Raw genomic sequence first — 17,250 nt, 5'->3', positions numbered from 1 at the left:
CATTCCCAGGTAGAATATAGTACTATTTCTCTATCATGAATAGCTATGGTTACCTTTTACTTATTGTCTGTGGTTTCTGAGAGATTCTATTGTTCTTTTGACAACGCTGATGAATTAATTCACACTGCTTCATAGTTCTGTGACTCCCATACTGCAAACTCCATAAGACATCGACTTAATGACCAACAGAAATACAACGTTAAAGTATATCTTTACAAACATATTGAAACTTGGAAGTAGAGAAAACAGTTTATTTAATTTTACAATAAATTTTGCAAAACAGAATAGCTTAGATTATCATACTTTAACTTTTTTTTTTTTTTTTTTCCAATTTATAAAAGACTGAAACATAGTTGACAATGATATGGACACAGAAATACTATTTGCTATGTTTTATTTTCTACAATTTGGATAAAAGTAGCATGCAAGTAATTGAATAAAAATACTTGTATATATGACTTATTTTGAAATAAGAATTATACCAGCAATAGAAAAAAAATCTTGCCATGAAAACTTAGATGGAAGCATGACAAACAAACAAACAAAAAAAAAGTAAACAATTTTTAACCTGAAAAAATGTTCATTTCCCTGTTATCTTTCACATATTCCATTAATTGTATATTGTTGTATATTGTAATGGTCTCTGAAATATATTTTCATATATTTTAAACTGTTTTTATATTGTTAAATCATTTGTTTTCCTTTGAGATTGGTAATATGAGCAAGGCATGAATAATTAAGAATGCTGGATTGCTTGCAGGAGAATCGTCTATTTACACAGGCTAGCCCATACTGCTCAACACTCTTATGAAACCCATCTGACTTATGTAGATAAGTCTGATACCAGATGGCACATGCTGCATGCATGGACGTAGATTTCTATGAGGCCAAATGTTTTCCTTCAATTTAACTAACCAGATGAAGGTATATTTTCCACCACATCTGGTCAGTCTTCTGCTTCCTAAATACAACCATTTGTAAAAATATGCACACATTTCCATAGTGTTGCATGCTAAATATTAACAAAGAGAATGGTTAATATATAGACTGACATTTTAAAAAACATATTTTAATTTTAAAGATCTATCTTGATGTAATTCATGTAATAATGACCCCAAGAAGGGAATCTGAGACTCTGAGGCATCTCACTCCAGTGAGATCTCGGCAGCCACCCGAAGGCAGTTGTACATCTCCTGCGGCAGGTCAGCCCGAGTGAGATTGTTTCCATCCAGGCGCAAATGTGTGATCTTGGAATAGGTCAATGGTCCAACAACCTTACAGAAACTGCTCAATGGGAACTCTGAAACAAAGGGGACACGAGTAAGAGAAAGCACAAATAATTAAGACAAATAAGACAAAAACATTATTTTTCTGCTTTTTTTTTTTTTTACTTGGAAACAGTGACTTTCTATTTATTTTATTTTATTTTATTTTATTTTATTTTATTTATTATATTATATTATATTATATTTATTTTATTTTATTTTATTTTATTTTATTTTATTTTAATTTTTTCAATATTTTGTGTGAGCTTACTGGGACTTCAGGGGGTTTTGTTAGAGAGCTTCACATTAATTGTGAGAAGTTCAGAATTTCCAGATTGGGCTTTTCAAGCGTTGTGTGATTCCAGCATCTATTTAATTTTTAAGTCTTCAGATTTTATTTAGAGGCTTAACTTGGTATTTAGGAGAAAAAAAAAAAAAAAAGAAAAAAGAAACGTCAAGGCAAGGAGGAAGGAAGGAAGGAAGGAAGGAAGGAAGGAAGGAAGGAAGGAAGGAAGGAAGGAAGGAAGGGAGGGAGGAAGGGAGGAAGGGAGGGAGGGAGGGAGGGAGGAGGGAGGAAGGAAGGAAGGAAGGAAGGAAGGAAGGGAAGGAAGGAAGGGAGGAAGAGGAAGAAAAGAAAGGAAGGAAGGGCGGAAGGGAGGAAAAAGGAAGGAAGGAAAAAGGAAGAAGGAAGGAAGAGGAAGGAGAAGGAAGGAAGAAAGAAGAAAAAGAAAGAAGAAAGAAAAAAGAAAGAAGAAAGAGAAAAAAGAAAAAGAAGAAGAAAGAAAGAAAGAAGAAAGAAAGAAAAGAAGAAGAAAGAAAGAAAAGAAAAGAAAGAAGAGAAAGAAAGAGAAGAAAGAAAGAAAGAAAGAAAAAGAAAGAGGAAGAGAGAAAGAGAAGAGAGAAAGAGAGAAAGAAAGAAAAAAGAAAGAAAGAAAGAAAGAAAGAAAGAAGAAAGAAAGAAGAAAGAAGAAGAAAAGAAAGAAGAAAGAAGAGAAAGAAAGAAGAAGAAAAAGAAAAAGAAAAAGAAAAGAAAAAGAAAAAGAAAAAGAAAAAGAAAAAGAAAAAGAAAAAGAAAAAGAAAAGAAAGAAAAGAAAAAGAAAAAGAAAAAAGAAAAAGAAGAAAAAGAAAAAGAAAAAGAAAAAGGAAAAGAAAAAGAAAAAGAAAAAAGAAAAAGAACAAAGAAAAAGAAAAAGAAAAAGAAAAAGAAAAAGAAAAAGAAAAAAAAAAAAAAAGAAAAAAGAAAAAGAAAAAGAAAAAGAAAAAAAAAAGAAAAAAGAAAAAAAAGAAAGAAAAAGAAAAAGAAAAAGAAAAAGAAAAAGAAAAAGAAAAAGAAAAAGAAAAAGAAAAAGAAAGAAAAAGAAAAAGAAAAAGAAAGAAAAGAAGTAATAAGTTTCTGGAAAAGTTGTCTTATCCATAAGAAGAGGCAGTCCCCTGTGTATGTTCGTAAAATATTATTTTTTGAATGTTTCATTTTGATTTACTAGTTTTAAAATGAAATTTGGGCTGGGGACAGGGATTAAATTTGTACATTTAAATTGTATAACTGAACCTTTCCAGAAAAGCAGGACTGCAAGTTAAGTTTAAATGTAGAAAAAGAATTGTAAAAATATTTATATTTATTGCAGTTCACATATCATGCTATATAAAGCCTCCATCCAATTGAAATATGGCAGGTTTTGAATGGAAATTGTATCTTATGAGCAGTATTAACTGTAAGCAGAAAAAAAGTACATGAAACAGAGAAATTCTGTGCTCAGTATACATAAGCACACATATGTATGCATTGTATACCTCAGTCATTCAGAAAAGATTTATCCTCAGGAGAGAATCTATGTAAATAAACCTAATGTCCACTGTATACCACATTGTGTAACTCTGCAAAGACAGTTCTTCATTCTCTCTATTCCCTTTGATTCAGACACTGTCACCACTCAAGAACCAATCTGAGAGACTTGATCTTCTTAAGGTTTTTGTCATTGATCAAATGTTATAAAATGCTTTTGTGGTACAGAGGACCAACTCTCATAATTTCTGAGAAATCAAGGTAGGGTTCACAAAACCAAAAGCACTTTTGACTACAGGTCATAGGTCATTAATGGGTTTTTGAAAACACCACATTATATATCCTTTCTGCATGACTATTTATCTCATTTAAGAAAACAAGATGGCCTACATTCAGTTGTAGTACTAAAGGAAGTAGAAGAAGTATCTTTCATATCTCTGCTTTAACCTCAATTGGATTCTTCCAGAACTGACATTACAATAATCTTCTATCATTGATGAAATATTTCTTGTGTAAACTAAGTATAAGTGTACACCCATCTCTAAAGGCAGATCTTTAAAGAATGACAGTGTAGTTAATTTGTTAGAGACAGAGAGATGATGTTGAAGAAAGGGTAAATATTTGCATATATTTCACAAAATAAGGAATCTTACATGGAGACTGAGGAAATGTATTTCAAATGTTAGATCTTGATCACCAAGACTTTTTAGACTAAACAACAACAACAACAAAAATCCTAGGTTTTAAATATTTTGCAACCTTGTTCTGGAAGGGTGAAATAAAAGGCATGCTTAATGGAACAAGTATCGGGCAGTCCAAATTGAAATATTGTACAATATTAAACTTGTAGACCAATTCTACTACTTTACCAGTTCAAAATATACCCACTGAAGTGCACTGATGATTTTCATGAGATAGGATCACGCAATCTAAGAAAAAGTTATAAGATTGGATCTGTGTGGATTTTGTTGTATGAAAACAAGTTTGCTTGGCCTACAGACTCTACCATTTATTATTTAGGCCAAGGTCTCTGGAGATTGTTTGGGTATAATTTGTAAAGAGGTAAATAAATATGAATTTTAATATATATGTTTTTCGTTTTCTAGTCTTTCATGGAAAATAAAATGACACAGTAAGTATAATTTTATTGAAGACTATATATATAAAAGTTTTCAAAATTTACTTGTTTGTTTACCATACCGTTACTTCTGAGCACAAGTTCATATGTAAATTTAATGTGCGTAAGCGACAAAGTTTATTAGTGTTACCAAAATACCCAGCTGTGCAGATTGTTTATGAGATTGAGGCAACTTTGCAAGTAGATTCAGATTTAGTCTTCACAGAAGTCAAAGGAACTCTGTCATGGGCTTCAGTGATATTTGGTTCAATTTCTTGGTGCAAAGTGTATGTATTTGGGTATTAATTTATTATACAGTTCATATAATTGTCATTTGTAAGAAGCATATTAAAAATTTTTGTTTTCTAATTGCATCTATATTAGCAGAAAATTAGATAAGTGTTTCTTGGAAGTGCATTCAATGTGCAATTTCCTATATGTTCTGTATGGAAACTGCAATCAGTGAAACTGAAGCACAGTTGCACATAAAACATTACTAGTTTACTTCCTCCTTTATTGAAATGATTCATGTTCCAGATGTTCCTGCTAAAATATCTTTCTGAATAAACAGTATTAAGGTTTAGAGGTAAAGAACATTGAATTTTGCTATTAGTATGACATTCATATTTTCCCTACCCAGAATTTCTTCATGAGTCAGACAATGAAATAGTTACAAGGATTGGATGAAAATTGGATTTTCACCTGAACAGTTATTTTCTCACTAAATGTGTCTGTTCCCATAAGAAATTCTGTTGTTTTAACAATATTTATATAAGAAATATCTAAAAAAAAAAAAGAGAAAAAAAAGTAAAAAAGTCAGGAGAAGGTTTGCCCTCTGCTCTCATATACCCATAGAGAAAAGAGCATAGAAACATTTAATTTTTTTAGACAGAATTTATTTTTGACTATATGCTAGGCAAGAGTATATCCCTTGCACATCAGGACTACAAGCAGCCTTAAGCTGAGGAAGATTAATTGTGTTAAGATTTCTTGTTCAGGTGTGCAATACAGCAGAAAAACTTAATGGGATCAGCACTTCTAGTCATCTTTGCTGGTCTGTGGTCCCATAGCAATTGTAACTGAGTCATTGCTGTACAGGCCACTGTAAAAAATCACTTTGGGATTGCTGGAGTACTTCAGATAAAAGACCACAAAGCATCTCTACAACTAACTGTGTTTAAAGTAATTAAAATTATGGTACAGCTACAGATCTAGCCAATGGTCTGCAGCAGAATATGTTGTCCCTTGACTGTCCCCTCGAACATTTTCAAGTTTCCTCTTGTAATACTCCATTCATATGATATCTTCTTGCTAGGAGTTCATGTGAAAGCAACTGTTTCCTTAATACTTCACAAATGAAATATGGAGAAGTCCATCTGTGGACCCTCTTCACTGATCCTCATTGATTTCTGTAACTGCAGAGTGTATTTTTGCCTTGAGCAATCTATAATAATAAATATTACAAATATGTATTTAATCCCAATGCAATCCTAAGGCATGGGAGTAAACCAATGTTATTATTAATTGGGAAACTCCACCCTGAAATTATTAAAAAAGACTTACTAAAAGAAAGGAAGATTCAATCTTATCCATTCTGGATTTGAAGTATGAAGAGAGCAAAGACATTTATAAACCCACTGTGGTCCTATGCTAGCTCGGAGGTCCAACTAGCATCAAGTACAGTTGATGGAGTATGCTGTTGATACCTAACTTGCACGCAATATTGTGCACGTGCTTCTATTTCTTAGTTAGAGATCAGAGGATTTATTCTGAATTTGTCTTTATTTCTCTTTGTCTACCGCTCCTCACATTGCAGTGGAATTAAGACAGAACACTGAAGTGAACTTGATTCTGTTACAAATCTTTCAATATATATTTACATCAACTTTTGTTCAACAATCTTGAAGTCACTCAAATTCTCAAATAATTTTTTTTTATTTTTTTTTAGAGTAATTTTATGGCAATGCAAAATGATTGTATCAGACCTGAGAGACAAAACTCTTGGACAATAACTTAGAGAAATACGTCCTTTCTTTTTGGTAATGTCAAAACAGGTGGGACTCTTCCTCAAATACTAAGGTTAATCAGTAACCCTAAAGATACATGAGAGAACGGGAGACAACAGCAAATGAAAAACTCTGCAGAAATATATTTATGCTAGCATTCAGTATAAGTGAAAACTTTAAGCTATGTAAGCACTTATACCTTTTAGGACAGATTATCATGAGACCTAAAACAGCAGTCTCCCTTTCAGAGTATATGAGTACCATGAGCCATAGTATGGAAGGGAAGCTGACTTTGTTTACAGCCATCCTTACACAAACCTCTGGAAAATGAGAATATTTTATTAATAAGCAACATGTTATTTGTTTGGGGTTCAAAGGGCAATCAAGTGAATTTTTGGAAAGACTAAACACTCAAAACTGTCGTTTAAGTGTAATGAATAAAGAACTGCAAAGGTTTTGCTCAGCACATAAATAGTATCTCCTTAAAAGGAAATGCTTATTGCTTGTCCCACATTGATTATTAGTATATTAGGGAACACAATATTGTGCCTGTCAAATTAGATAGCCAAGGAAATCTATTAAGAAAATCTGCTACATTTCTTTTTCAGGCAAAAGAGTAAATTAGAGCTCTCTTGCATCAGTCCATATGGTAGCAATGAAAGTGCAGCAGTAGCCAGTCCTACTCCTTACACTGTCACCCTCTCCTGCTGACCAGTATTTTGGAAATACAGCTTTCATTGAAAAGTGTATTGCTGTCATGGTTGTTCAGAAGTCCTTGGAAACATGAATAGAAAGCAAAGTTGGTACCTGGGTATCTTGCAGAAGGCTCAGAACAGCCATTCTAATCAGTTAAAATTGCCTCATTTATCTCAGGAGAAATTAAATATCAACAGCTCTTTTAGGAAAGAGAGAGTATCTGAAAGAGTTCTACAGGTTGCTGTATGTAGTACCTCACATGGAAAGCATTAATTCATTTTTTTTTCCTTCTTCAAAATAAGGAAATGAGATATAGGGAAAAAATCATAATATTGAGGAACATGCGAAAGAGTAAATAACAAACAAAGGTCTTGCCTTCTCCCTGGTAAGATAACAATTAAAATATTTTGCTGCAAAGGCCAAGTCTGTATTGAGTAAGGAAAAAAATGTTTCTTAGCTAACACTGATATCCTAGATCCCCGATGGATACAGACAGGCAGATGAGGATTTTATGGTTTATAGTTTATGCTAGCTAGCAGGATGATGTAAGTCTTCTAGCAGAAATGCTGTATTTGACCATACTACCTCTCCATGAGAGGCCACTGTTGACAGAGATCCAGCTGGAGAGCTTCTGACATGAAGATGGGGTCTGCCCAGCTCTACAGTATCTCCCTCCCATCCCAGGATTAGGACAGCCTTCTAAAAGCTCTGTCTCAGTAGAAACCTCCATTATCTCGTACAAGGTGTGGCTGTTATTGATTTTAGAAGGAACTGTTTTAAAATTGTGCTTGCATGGAGACAAACTTGACAACTAATCATATGATGTGGAAAATGGGAATGAAAATAGAAAGCAACAGGATCAGGATTTCAAGATGGGTTTGGAAAAATACTGTCTGTAAGGGGGAAGGGGAGGAAAGGGGAGAAAAAATAATATGTATATATATATATATATATATATATATAAGCTGCTTCATTGTCTCTTTTTCATTGTGCCTTGTGCCTAGTACCTTATGAATTTATTGTCCTCTCCTTCTCTCCTCCCCTCCAGCACTTTCACTGACACTCTTCTGAAAGGTTGCACATACTGTAGTTTGACTCTCAGCTATCTTTTTGTTGACTTACAAATTATGACTATCCTCCACACTGATTAAACTTTTCCCAGAGTTTTGTTTGTTTGTTTGTTTGTTTGTTTTCTAAATTGTATATGTGCACTCCATTGACTTTGATGGAGGTACTTCAGTGTACCTGAGATGAGTATTTGGCAAATAATAACCATATATATATGAAAACAGAATATTGTGTCTTTAAGATTAATTTGCATAGCTAAATGTCTGTCTTTTAATATCAATATGAGCAACAGTAAGAGAAATGCTAGCCAGTAACATTTATTTAAACTGGTTGAACTACTCTTCCAGATACTTGCATCAACCATTAGTGTCTAGATAGTGGTAAGTGGTAAAGAAAATATGCAAATTTAACTCACTGTTAATTTTGTTGACTTGGAGGTAGAAGTTTTCAAGATTCTCACTGACAGTTGGAATGCTCTTCAGTTGATTGAAGGAGAGATCCAACTCAACCAGTGATGTGATATTGAAGACATTGCCTGGTATTCCAGAATCTGTTAATTTATTGTGGGATAAACGTAAATATTGCAGGGTTTTAAAACCTTGGAAATACTCATCAGGAATGTTGGAGATCTGGTTATTGTCAAAATACAGCATAAGCAAGGAATGAGGCAGTCCTGTTGGTAGCTTTGTGAGTCGATTGAAGCTTAAGTCAAGATACAAAAGTGAATTCAGGCCTTTAAAAGCCCCAGAAATAGAATCTGCTTTCAGCTGGTTGTTCTGGAGGTGAATGACAGTCAGATTTGCCAGCCCCTCAAGTGCACCGGGATTAACTTTTGTGATCTTGTTGTGACTTAATTGCAGGTCATCCAGAGTTTTGGGGAGTGGTCCAACAGCTTCAGTCAAATTGTTGTAATTAATGTGAAGTTTCTTCAAATGCTTTAGTTTAGAGAAGACTCTTCCCTTAATTTTTGAATTTTCCAAATGGTTGTGATCTAGGATCAGCCACTGTAGGTCTGTTACATTATCAAATGTGTTTTCTTCAATGCCCTCAATCATATTGTTTCGAAGATAAAGGTATTTTATTCCACTTGGTACAATTGGAATGGTTTTCAGTTTAAGATTGTCACAATACATTGCAGTAGGGTAGCTTAAAGGACAATTACATTCTGGGGCACACACTGCTGAGGATGGCCCAAAAGGATCATAACCATAATCATCTGCAGGACCATAGTCATATTGGCAAAAAATGCCACTAATCAACACCAGAAAAATGGGCAGTGAGTTTAAAGTCATCTTTGAAATGTATCTTGTCCCTGTATAGCGGAGGGGGATAAAAAAGTTACAATTCTGATTTTTTTTTTCAACAATATTTGAAATTTTAGCACACAAAGAATATGATTCAAAACTAATCAATTCAGGCTTCCCATATAAAGCTATTAAATAATAAAAATATATTACTTTGTTAGTAATGCACAGTTGCTATTACGAACTTACAGTCGCTGTTTTGTTATAAACTTCCTTTATAGTGTGAAACTGAAGGTTATTCTGCTGTTGCAAATAACACATTTTTAAAGTCATACTGCAGCCATTCATCAAGTTACAATAAGGATGATAATGTCCAAGTTTTCTAAACTCGGCACAGAAGAGTTTCCAATTTTGCTGAAAGCCATGTTCAGAGATAGTTTTGCCATTTAAATTCTATCAAGCTTTCATTGCTATTACTAATATGTTAGAATTCCTCGTTTTTAAATAACATGTGGTGTTTTCAATTAAGTTCAAAAAGGTCAGGAAAGTTACAAACTGAGAGGGACAGTCTGCTATATAGTTTGTTGTTAAATTCCAGTAGCTTGAAATATTTTATTCTCCCATTTCCTCTAAAGAAAGGTGGGAAGTTCCACCATGTTTCATATTCAGATAAACAAACTCATAGAAACATAGTGCATGTTCTCTTGGATCTGTCAACCAGTACTACATATAGTACTACATATGGTGCATGAGTATAATTTCTATCTAATAGGGGTCTACAGTGGATCTGATATGACTGCACTTCAGATACTGCAAGTATTCTTGCAAAGTCGATGTATAACAATGAATATGATAATTACATTGTGTCACCATTCTAAATAAATAGATCAATAACATACTTGCTTTGCATAGGTGGCCTTCTAGATCACATATAGCTAAAGGATGTTTTAGTGTCTTTGGGTATGTTTTATTGTGATACAATATGAGTGATCTCACCTTACTTTTTAAAGGCATACTTCATAAGATATTAATCTATTAGTATATCACAATCTTTATAGATTAATATCTTGATAATATTTCTTACTACCTACATGGATTCTGTGTTATAAAGTCTGTGAACTAACTTTGATTTTCACTGGTGAAAGTGTACTCAACTACTGTTTAAAGAGTGAGACAATTAAGAAAATCCTTAGAACAATCATGTTCTCAAGTAATTTCAGACAGCATGTGCAGCCTTTAAACAGACCACCAGGCATTGATCTCAGATCTAGGTAGTCTTCCAGCAAAGTCAGCCTTGTTATTGGCATTGTTTCATGGAACACAGAATAATACCTAACGTTGAAATGCAGGATCATTGCTAGAAAGTCTTCTTTAACTAAATTGCCTTGCTTTTATTGACTTGATAAAAGCCACATAACAGCTCAACTAAAGTAACTCTAAGCAGGGCCTATTGATCTAGTGCAGAAAAAGGATTTTTTTTTTTTTTTTTAATTTGGTCAATCACCCCAAAAGCCCCTCTGCTGGATATTAAGCTTTTGTCTTCTGGATGAATAGGAAGATTGCATATCTTTTTCCATGGTGTTGGTTTCATCACATTTACCTAATTACAAACTATTGGATAGAGAATCAATCAAATGTGAGTTGTCAGTGTAATTTTCTTTGTTCTTTATTACTGTATGGGAACATGAAAACTCGATCTTCAGTCCCCTGCTGGTATAAGTAAGCACATCTTCTCTGAAAGAAAAGTTACATTGACAAAATTCACCTCAAAATCTGGTCATATTTAAGTATTAAACATTAAGGACAGAAGACTAACTGCTTCAGTATTCAAAATATAAAACACTGTAGAGCACTTCTTGGACTACGTTCTTTGGCCTTACAATGACATTTTTACACATCCTCATTAATTTATAGTCTTTCTGATAAAGTAGGGTAAACTTCCTATTTTAAATTCAAATTCTATTGCTCTTGTATTTTCAAATTATATTCATAATTCTTGATTTATTACTGAGGCTGACATAGTATTATATATAGTCATTGTATAGGCTGACATAGTTATTTTAAAGAGTATAAAATGTTTAACTACTCTGCAAAATCCTGGAAGTAATTTGGAGTTAGACAGCGATTTTTTTGAATGATTTTATCAAAAATTTTAAAATTTAGATGCCAATTCCTTAGTGCAAAGCCATAAGTGTATGTGTCTGACATAAAATAGCACAGTAAAGTAAATAGTGTAGTTAATTTATTATATTTATTTATTTTCATTCACACTTCTAAATGTTTGTCAGAAATGTAAGATGTCTGTACATGACTGATCATGTACACATGCTTGGTTGTTACACTGAACTATATGAATTCAAAAGATAACATCAGAATATGTTCTTAGATGTTTATCTTATAAATATAAGCATTCTTGAATGGATTGCTTGTGTTTGTTCTACTCAGTTATGTTGTAATATACCTGTGAAAACATTTATGAAGTTGCTCAGGCAACATGCCAAAACATACTAAATGACAAATCCACAAATCCACAAATTTGGAAAAATGCTTGCTACAGTAGGGTAGACAAACTATTCAAATTATTTTGGAACATATACTGCCTTAGTTCTAAAATTGTTGTGAAATAAAATAAATATAAATTTATGGTCCCACTATAATTAATATAAATATACCTTAATTCTGCAGCTTAATGTTTTACACAATTTGCATAAGTTATCATTAAGAAGTTTCAATAGGATATTTCAAATGTGCCTTAAAATTAACTAAATTATTCAAAGTATCTATAATTTTCCTCTTGTTGTTTACTTGATTAAATATTTAAGTGTCTGGATGCCTTGTCTTTTTGTGAAATTAAGCAAAATGATTTAACAAACAGAGTGCTATGGAGCTATTACTAATAGACTATGAATGAATAAGTAAGGAATGAATAGTCTTAAAAATATATTTGTACTGTACATCAATTCTTCTTTTGCAGTAGAACAAAACAGACTTGAAACGAGTGCAAGATTTATGCACAAAACGTGAGGTCATTTTAGGGAAACTAGAAAAGTAAATGTACGAAACAACTGTTGATTTGTGTTCAATTTACAAATTGGCAAACTTATCCTGACATGTTTTCACATTCATATTACAGCTACATTTAAATAGCTTAAGATTACAGTTAAAACATGCAGAAACACTTACCTTACTGCCTTGAAGCTGCTTTCGTTAATTCCCAGAGCAGATGCAATAAGGGACTGTATCGACCAATATATGCTGTAAACAGTGTCAGGAGGTAAAAGTCTGCCAGATCCTCTGTGTTACAAGAGGAGAAAAAAAAAAAAAAAAAAAAAAAAAAAAAAAAAAAAAGCCCTAGTCACGCTGTTCTCTGAAGCTGCTATGTCATCATGGTGATCTTGTGGTGTGGCATGTACAAAAATGCAGCTCTCTAATGAAGTGCAGGTGGATACCATATTTTGTACAAGGACAACCCATCTGCTCTTCCTGTGGGATGAGAGAATGATAAGTGTTCAGAAACCTGAAAAAGTTTAGACCACTAGCCACAGACTTATACAAAGATTTTTTGTATTTTAGAGGGAAAATATTTTCCTTTATAATACAAATTATAAACAGACTTTTGCTTCCCAACTTATTTTATACTGCTAGACATGAGTTAACAAATAGCACGAAGACCTCAGTACTGCTGTATTTCTTTAGCCAAGTGACTCATTCATTATTTTTTTTATTTTTATTTTTTTAATATCTTATGTGTACAATAAAACATCCTTAATAAAACATTTAGTTTAAGGACCAGATTAACAGATGTAAAATTATCTTTAAATTACAACCTTTTGCTCAGCATTAAATAATGAGTTCAAAGTTTGTTCTACAAAGCTTAGGAATTTACATGGTCTGTAACATTTCTTTGGTGATTAAATGCATGTCTGTTTAGAACAAACACATCCGAGGAACATTTTTTTTTCAGCAGTTACTGTAAACTCACTTTATACGTTTGTTCATTTTTGCACTTACGACTTTCTTCTGCTTTTCAGAATCTGGAACTACTCAGCTTTACATTGTCTGTTCTTATTCCGTGGATGTAGTTCAAGAATGCATCTTACAGCTTGGAAGAGAATGTTATTTTCACTGGGAAATGCCAAAAAAATAATGCACTAAGACAGTAACTGTTTAAAGTGGGTCCTAATGTTTCTGTGAGAACCTTCCCTTATCTCTAATTGGTGGATATTTTCCCTTTTTATGGGATGCAAGCTCTCTGTTCTAAAGTTGGATGGAGACAAATGTGCATACAGAAAGCATATACATTTTAAAGAACCTTGGGTGTTTAATTACATATAACTGTAATTATCAAGTTTCTTGTTGTTGGTGGTGGTTTGTTTGTTTGTTTGCTGTCTGTTATCACCTGTATGGGGTAAATTGCTTTTTCCATAACTTTTTGTAATCCATTCCTTTGCTAAATTTAGTTTTGTCTTAATTCACATGATAATGCAGGGAATGAGACCAGCTACTTCTGTGGAAAGTCATGGTACAGGATTTAGTTAGGCTGGAGAACCCTAGCAGTGTCTTGCAGCAGAGAAGCCTGGATGGGGGCTTCCACCGAGATCTGCTGATGATGCATCTGGGCCACCATGCCTGTGGGGGTCACTGGGAGCAGGGAAAGGTTGGACATAATTCAGTGCCCTTCACAGAGAATGGGAAAGACACAACATCGTTACAGCCCCCTGGGCTACAATTCCTGTTTCTGCCATAACAAAATTAGCATACAAATTTACGCAAGACTGAGTACCAAGTACCAGTTCAGTTCTGAGGGAGTAAATTTTACTCTTTTGATGTCTGACATCATGCTGGTCACTGTGGCATGGGAGAGCCATTTACATATTAAGAAACAGAGGCTGAAGACTGACCATAGCTACACTGTTTGAATGATGTAAATCAGCTAAATGGTTAAGAGAATGTGAAAACTCCTCCCATTTAAAGCCATGGGATTGCCATAGTAAACTAAACTAAGTAGGTGAAATGTGCATGGGATCAGGACTGGAAATGTAAAAGTGGACAAAGCTGTTGTTGTCCTGTGCATGGACAAATGGAGACCAGATGGAGTTTCTCATACACAGTATGATACTTATCTGAAAATAACTTTAGTTTCAGTTGACCATGGAAAACCTAAACTGTAGCCTTGACTGCAAATGGAACAATAAACAGGAGTATTGAGCAAATGATCTATCTGGAATAAAGAAAACATTCTGAATACAGAAAGGGATGCCTTGGAGTGTCTGGGGAATTGCTCTGGGGAAGAAGGTACAGCAAACTGAGCAATGGTGAATAACATTTGTAAAGACAATTTAAAAATCCACAGGAAAAGTACTGGATGTATTTTCTTTGATCAAAAAAAAAATATTTTGAAAGAAAAGCTCATTATAAAAAGTTAACAGATATTTTGATCTTTCAGTAATAGATATGGTTTTACTTCTGCAGTACAAACAGAATTGTACATTGGGTGGACATGACATTGCACATTACATGTTAGTTCAGGCTCAACATGTTTTTGGCAAAGTTATATTTATGTACCAGTTGTTTATTACACTGATTTATGTAGGTCCAGTCTAAATCTTTGGTCTCATACTATAAACAGAAACACAAAACACGCATATTTTTCATATCTGGTAGAAAAATCTTATTAAACAAATGTGATGATATTTTACAGTTAACATGGTAAAATCTTAGGTCACATAAAGTTCAGATGAGATTTTTCATTCCTATAGTTCTCTTCTAGTTGATTGATTTAAATTAGCTATGTAAATTGCACAGTCAAAATGAAGAATCACATGCCTTCCAAGACTAAAGTATAAAATAATAGAATTTTCCTTCAATAAGATTTTTGCCTTCTCTCTATTCTGTGATTTAATGCTGTTCCTTCAACATCATTTTATATGCTTTCTTAATCCTACTGTTCTAACTCAGGAAGCACACACCTCATAAACTTATGCTTAGGGAGCAGGTAGGGACTAAAGTACAGCTGGTAGAGGTACGGTTTCTTCTGCAACAAAGAGTGGGAAAATGGGTGGGTCATTTCTTCTTTCTGGGCCTATTTTTTTTCCCACAGCTTTCAGAAGTTGTTAAACTGAATGTGACCATAGTCTAGCTAATTTCCAATGAATTCACAAAATAACATGTAAATTCACCTATGACATATAATTTAAAAAGCAATTGTGAATATGCTTTATGCCTGATAATGTCAGAACATGCAGATATTTTATCTTACAGTAGCTGTACTTCTAATTAATCCATCTTTTTTTTTTTTTTTTCTTTCCACATTTAATTGTCTGCTTTATTTCCTATTTATTTTTCATTAACGGGAAATGTGATCAAAACCTACTGTCATCTGGTTCTCTTCAGCTTGTGATACATTAACAGAAATGCTCCTTTTACTAGATTCAGGGCTTCTTGTCCAGACATGTACAGGGCTGGAGAGGGCCAAGAGGTCTGGTAGATCTTAATAAAAGGATCTGAAAGCAAACCTCACTGCAAGCATATCACTTTGCTGTAAGTCAGATCTAGCTTTCAAGAATTGTGAGTTACAATACCACTATTTTCTGTCTTCACTCATTAGTGATATCCCTTCTGCCTTTTCTCTCTTGTAAAAAATACCTTCTTAATAACCCCTCCTAATCTTTTTTTTTTTTGTTCGTTTGTTTGTTTCTGTCCTAATTTTCTAAAAATATTCTAGTTGCTGAAACTTAATATATATTACCTATGACAACTGCTTCTTTCTAGTCTTAAAACTGTACATATCTGGTACTGAGTAGAGTACATCAGTGCTTAATTGTGACTAAACTTCAACACTATGAGTACTTATTCAGAAGCAAGTACCATTTCCCTAAGAGCCAAGAGATTTGAGTGATTTAAGAATATGATATCTGGGTTCTAGAACCATGTAGCCCCAGACAGTGTTTGTGGAACTTTTCAAATTGCCACATAAATGGAGTTGTAATTTTTTTCACTGTTCTCTTTTAATTTAAATATTTCTCTCTAAATGAAATGAAGACCAGTTCATTTTAAATGGCTATTTTTACTGCAGCAGAAGGTAAAGAAATATCGATTAAGGAAAAAGTTCATTCCATGGGCACCATAACATAACCCACGAATTAGAAATAAATAGTACGGTGTTTGTTGTGAGTTACTGCAAATGTGTGATGTTTTCCACATCTCTACATAGTAATTGTATAGCCGGTGAGCCTATATACAGATAATAAACAAAAATATGATCTTGGCTCAAACCACCAGTAATAATTAGTTAAATGTTTTTTGTGAAATTCTGCAGCACTTCAAAAATATTGCTTAAGGCTGACTCATATCAAATGAGTTCCACTAAAAACAATTCAGTTCCAGATTCTGAAGGCTGTAGGTGTTTATTATTTCTTCATCTGAAAACTTCCTTTCCTCCAAATTGAAATTTTATTTATTCAGCCTCTACAGTGCACTTACACGTTAAATGGAAATTTTTAGAGCACATATTATAAGCATTACAAAATTTGTGGTGATCCAAATCCTTTTTTCCCTTTCTCCTAAAAAGGAAATAACAGCTTTGGAAATTTACAAAAATGGTAGTAGTGGTACAACCTATTAGCAGACCACAACAGATATTTTAGTTGAATATGGATCTTTGTTTTTGTGGTTCTGAGGAATTACTGTTTTACTTCAGACTTGACTGTGTCTATATTTGAGTACTCTCCATTGCTTTTCAGGCTGTTTTTTGTACTAATCTGCACTTAATTTGACTCAAATCGTCAATGACAGAATTCCTTTTAGTTGATTCAAAACTTGACCAGATCTCTTGTATGTTAAGAGAGACTAAGGTTATGTTAGCCTCTATGTTAGTAGAGACTAAGGTTAGTAACTTTTTTATAAACATATATAAAGTCATGTAGCCCTGGAACATGAACCAACTCAGATAATTCTAAAATAAAGAGCATGAGAAGATATCAAGGAATTTTGGTGAATTTCTGGGAAAGTTGTGGTTACAGTTAAAAGTTACAAAGTATTAAACAGCACAGATAACTTATTACAGAATCA

At 33.3% G+C, this 17,250-nt stretch overlaps 1 protein-coding gene across 1 annotated transcript; it reads right to left on the bottom strand.

The window, feature by feature from the left end:
• Positions 1–237: 237 nt before the first annotated feature.
• LUM (lumican) lies at positions 238–12,596 on the bottom strand. The gene is made up of 3 exons (XM_040557674.1): positions 12,364–12,596; positions 8,352–9,248; positions 238–1,300 (listed from the first exon to the last, which is right to left on the bottom strand). Exons 2-3 carry the CDS (start codon positions 9,226–9,228, stop codon positions 1,146–1,148), a joined length of 1,032 nt encoding a protein of 343 aa, XP_040413608.1. The 5' UTR covers positions 9,229–9,248; positions 12,364–12,596; the 3' UTR covers positions 238–1,145.
• Positions 12,597–17,250: the final 4,654 nt, after the last annotated feature.

This window comes from Cygnus olor, chromosome 1 (assembly GCF_009769625.2).
Source record: "Cygnus olor isolate bCygOlo1 chromosome 1, bCygOlo1.pri.v2, whole genome shotgun sequence".
Lineage (NCBI taxonomy): Eukaryota > Metazoa > Chordata > Aves > Anseriformes > Anatidae > Cygnus > Cygnus olor.
This window is presented reverse-complemented; position numbering and strand designations above follow the sequence as displayed.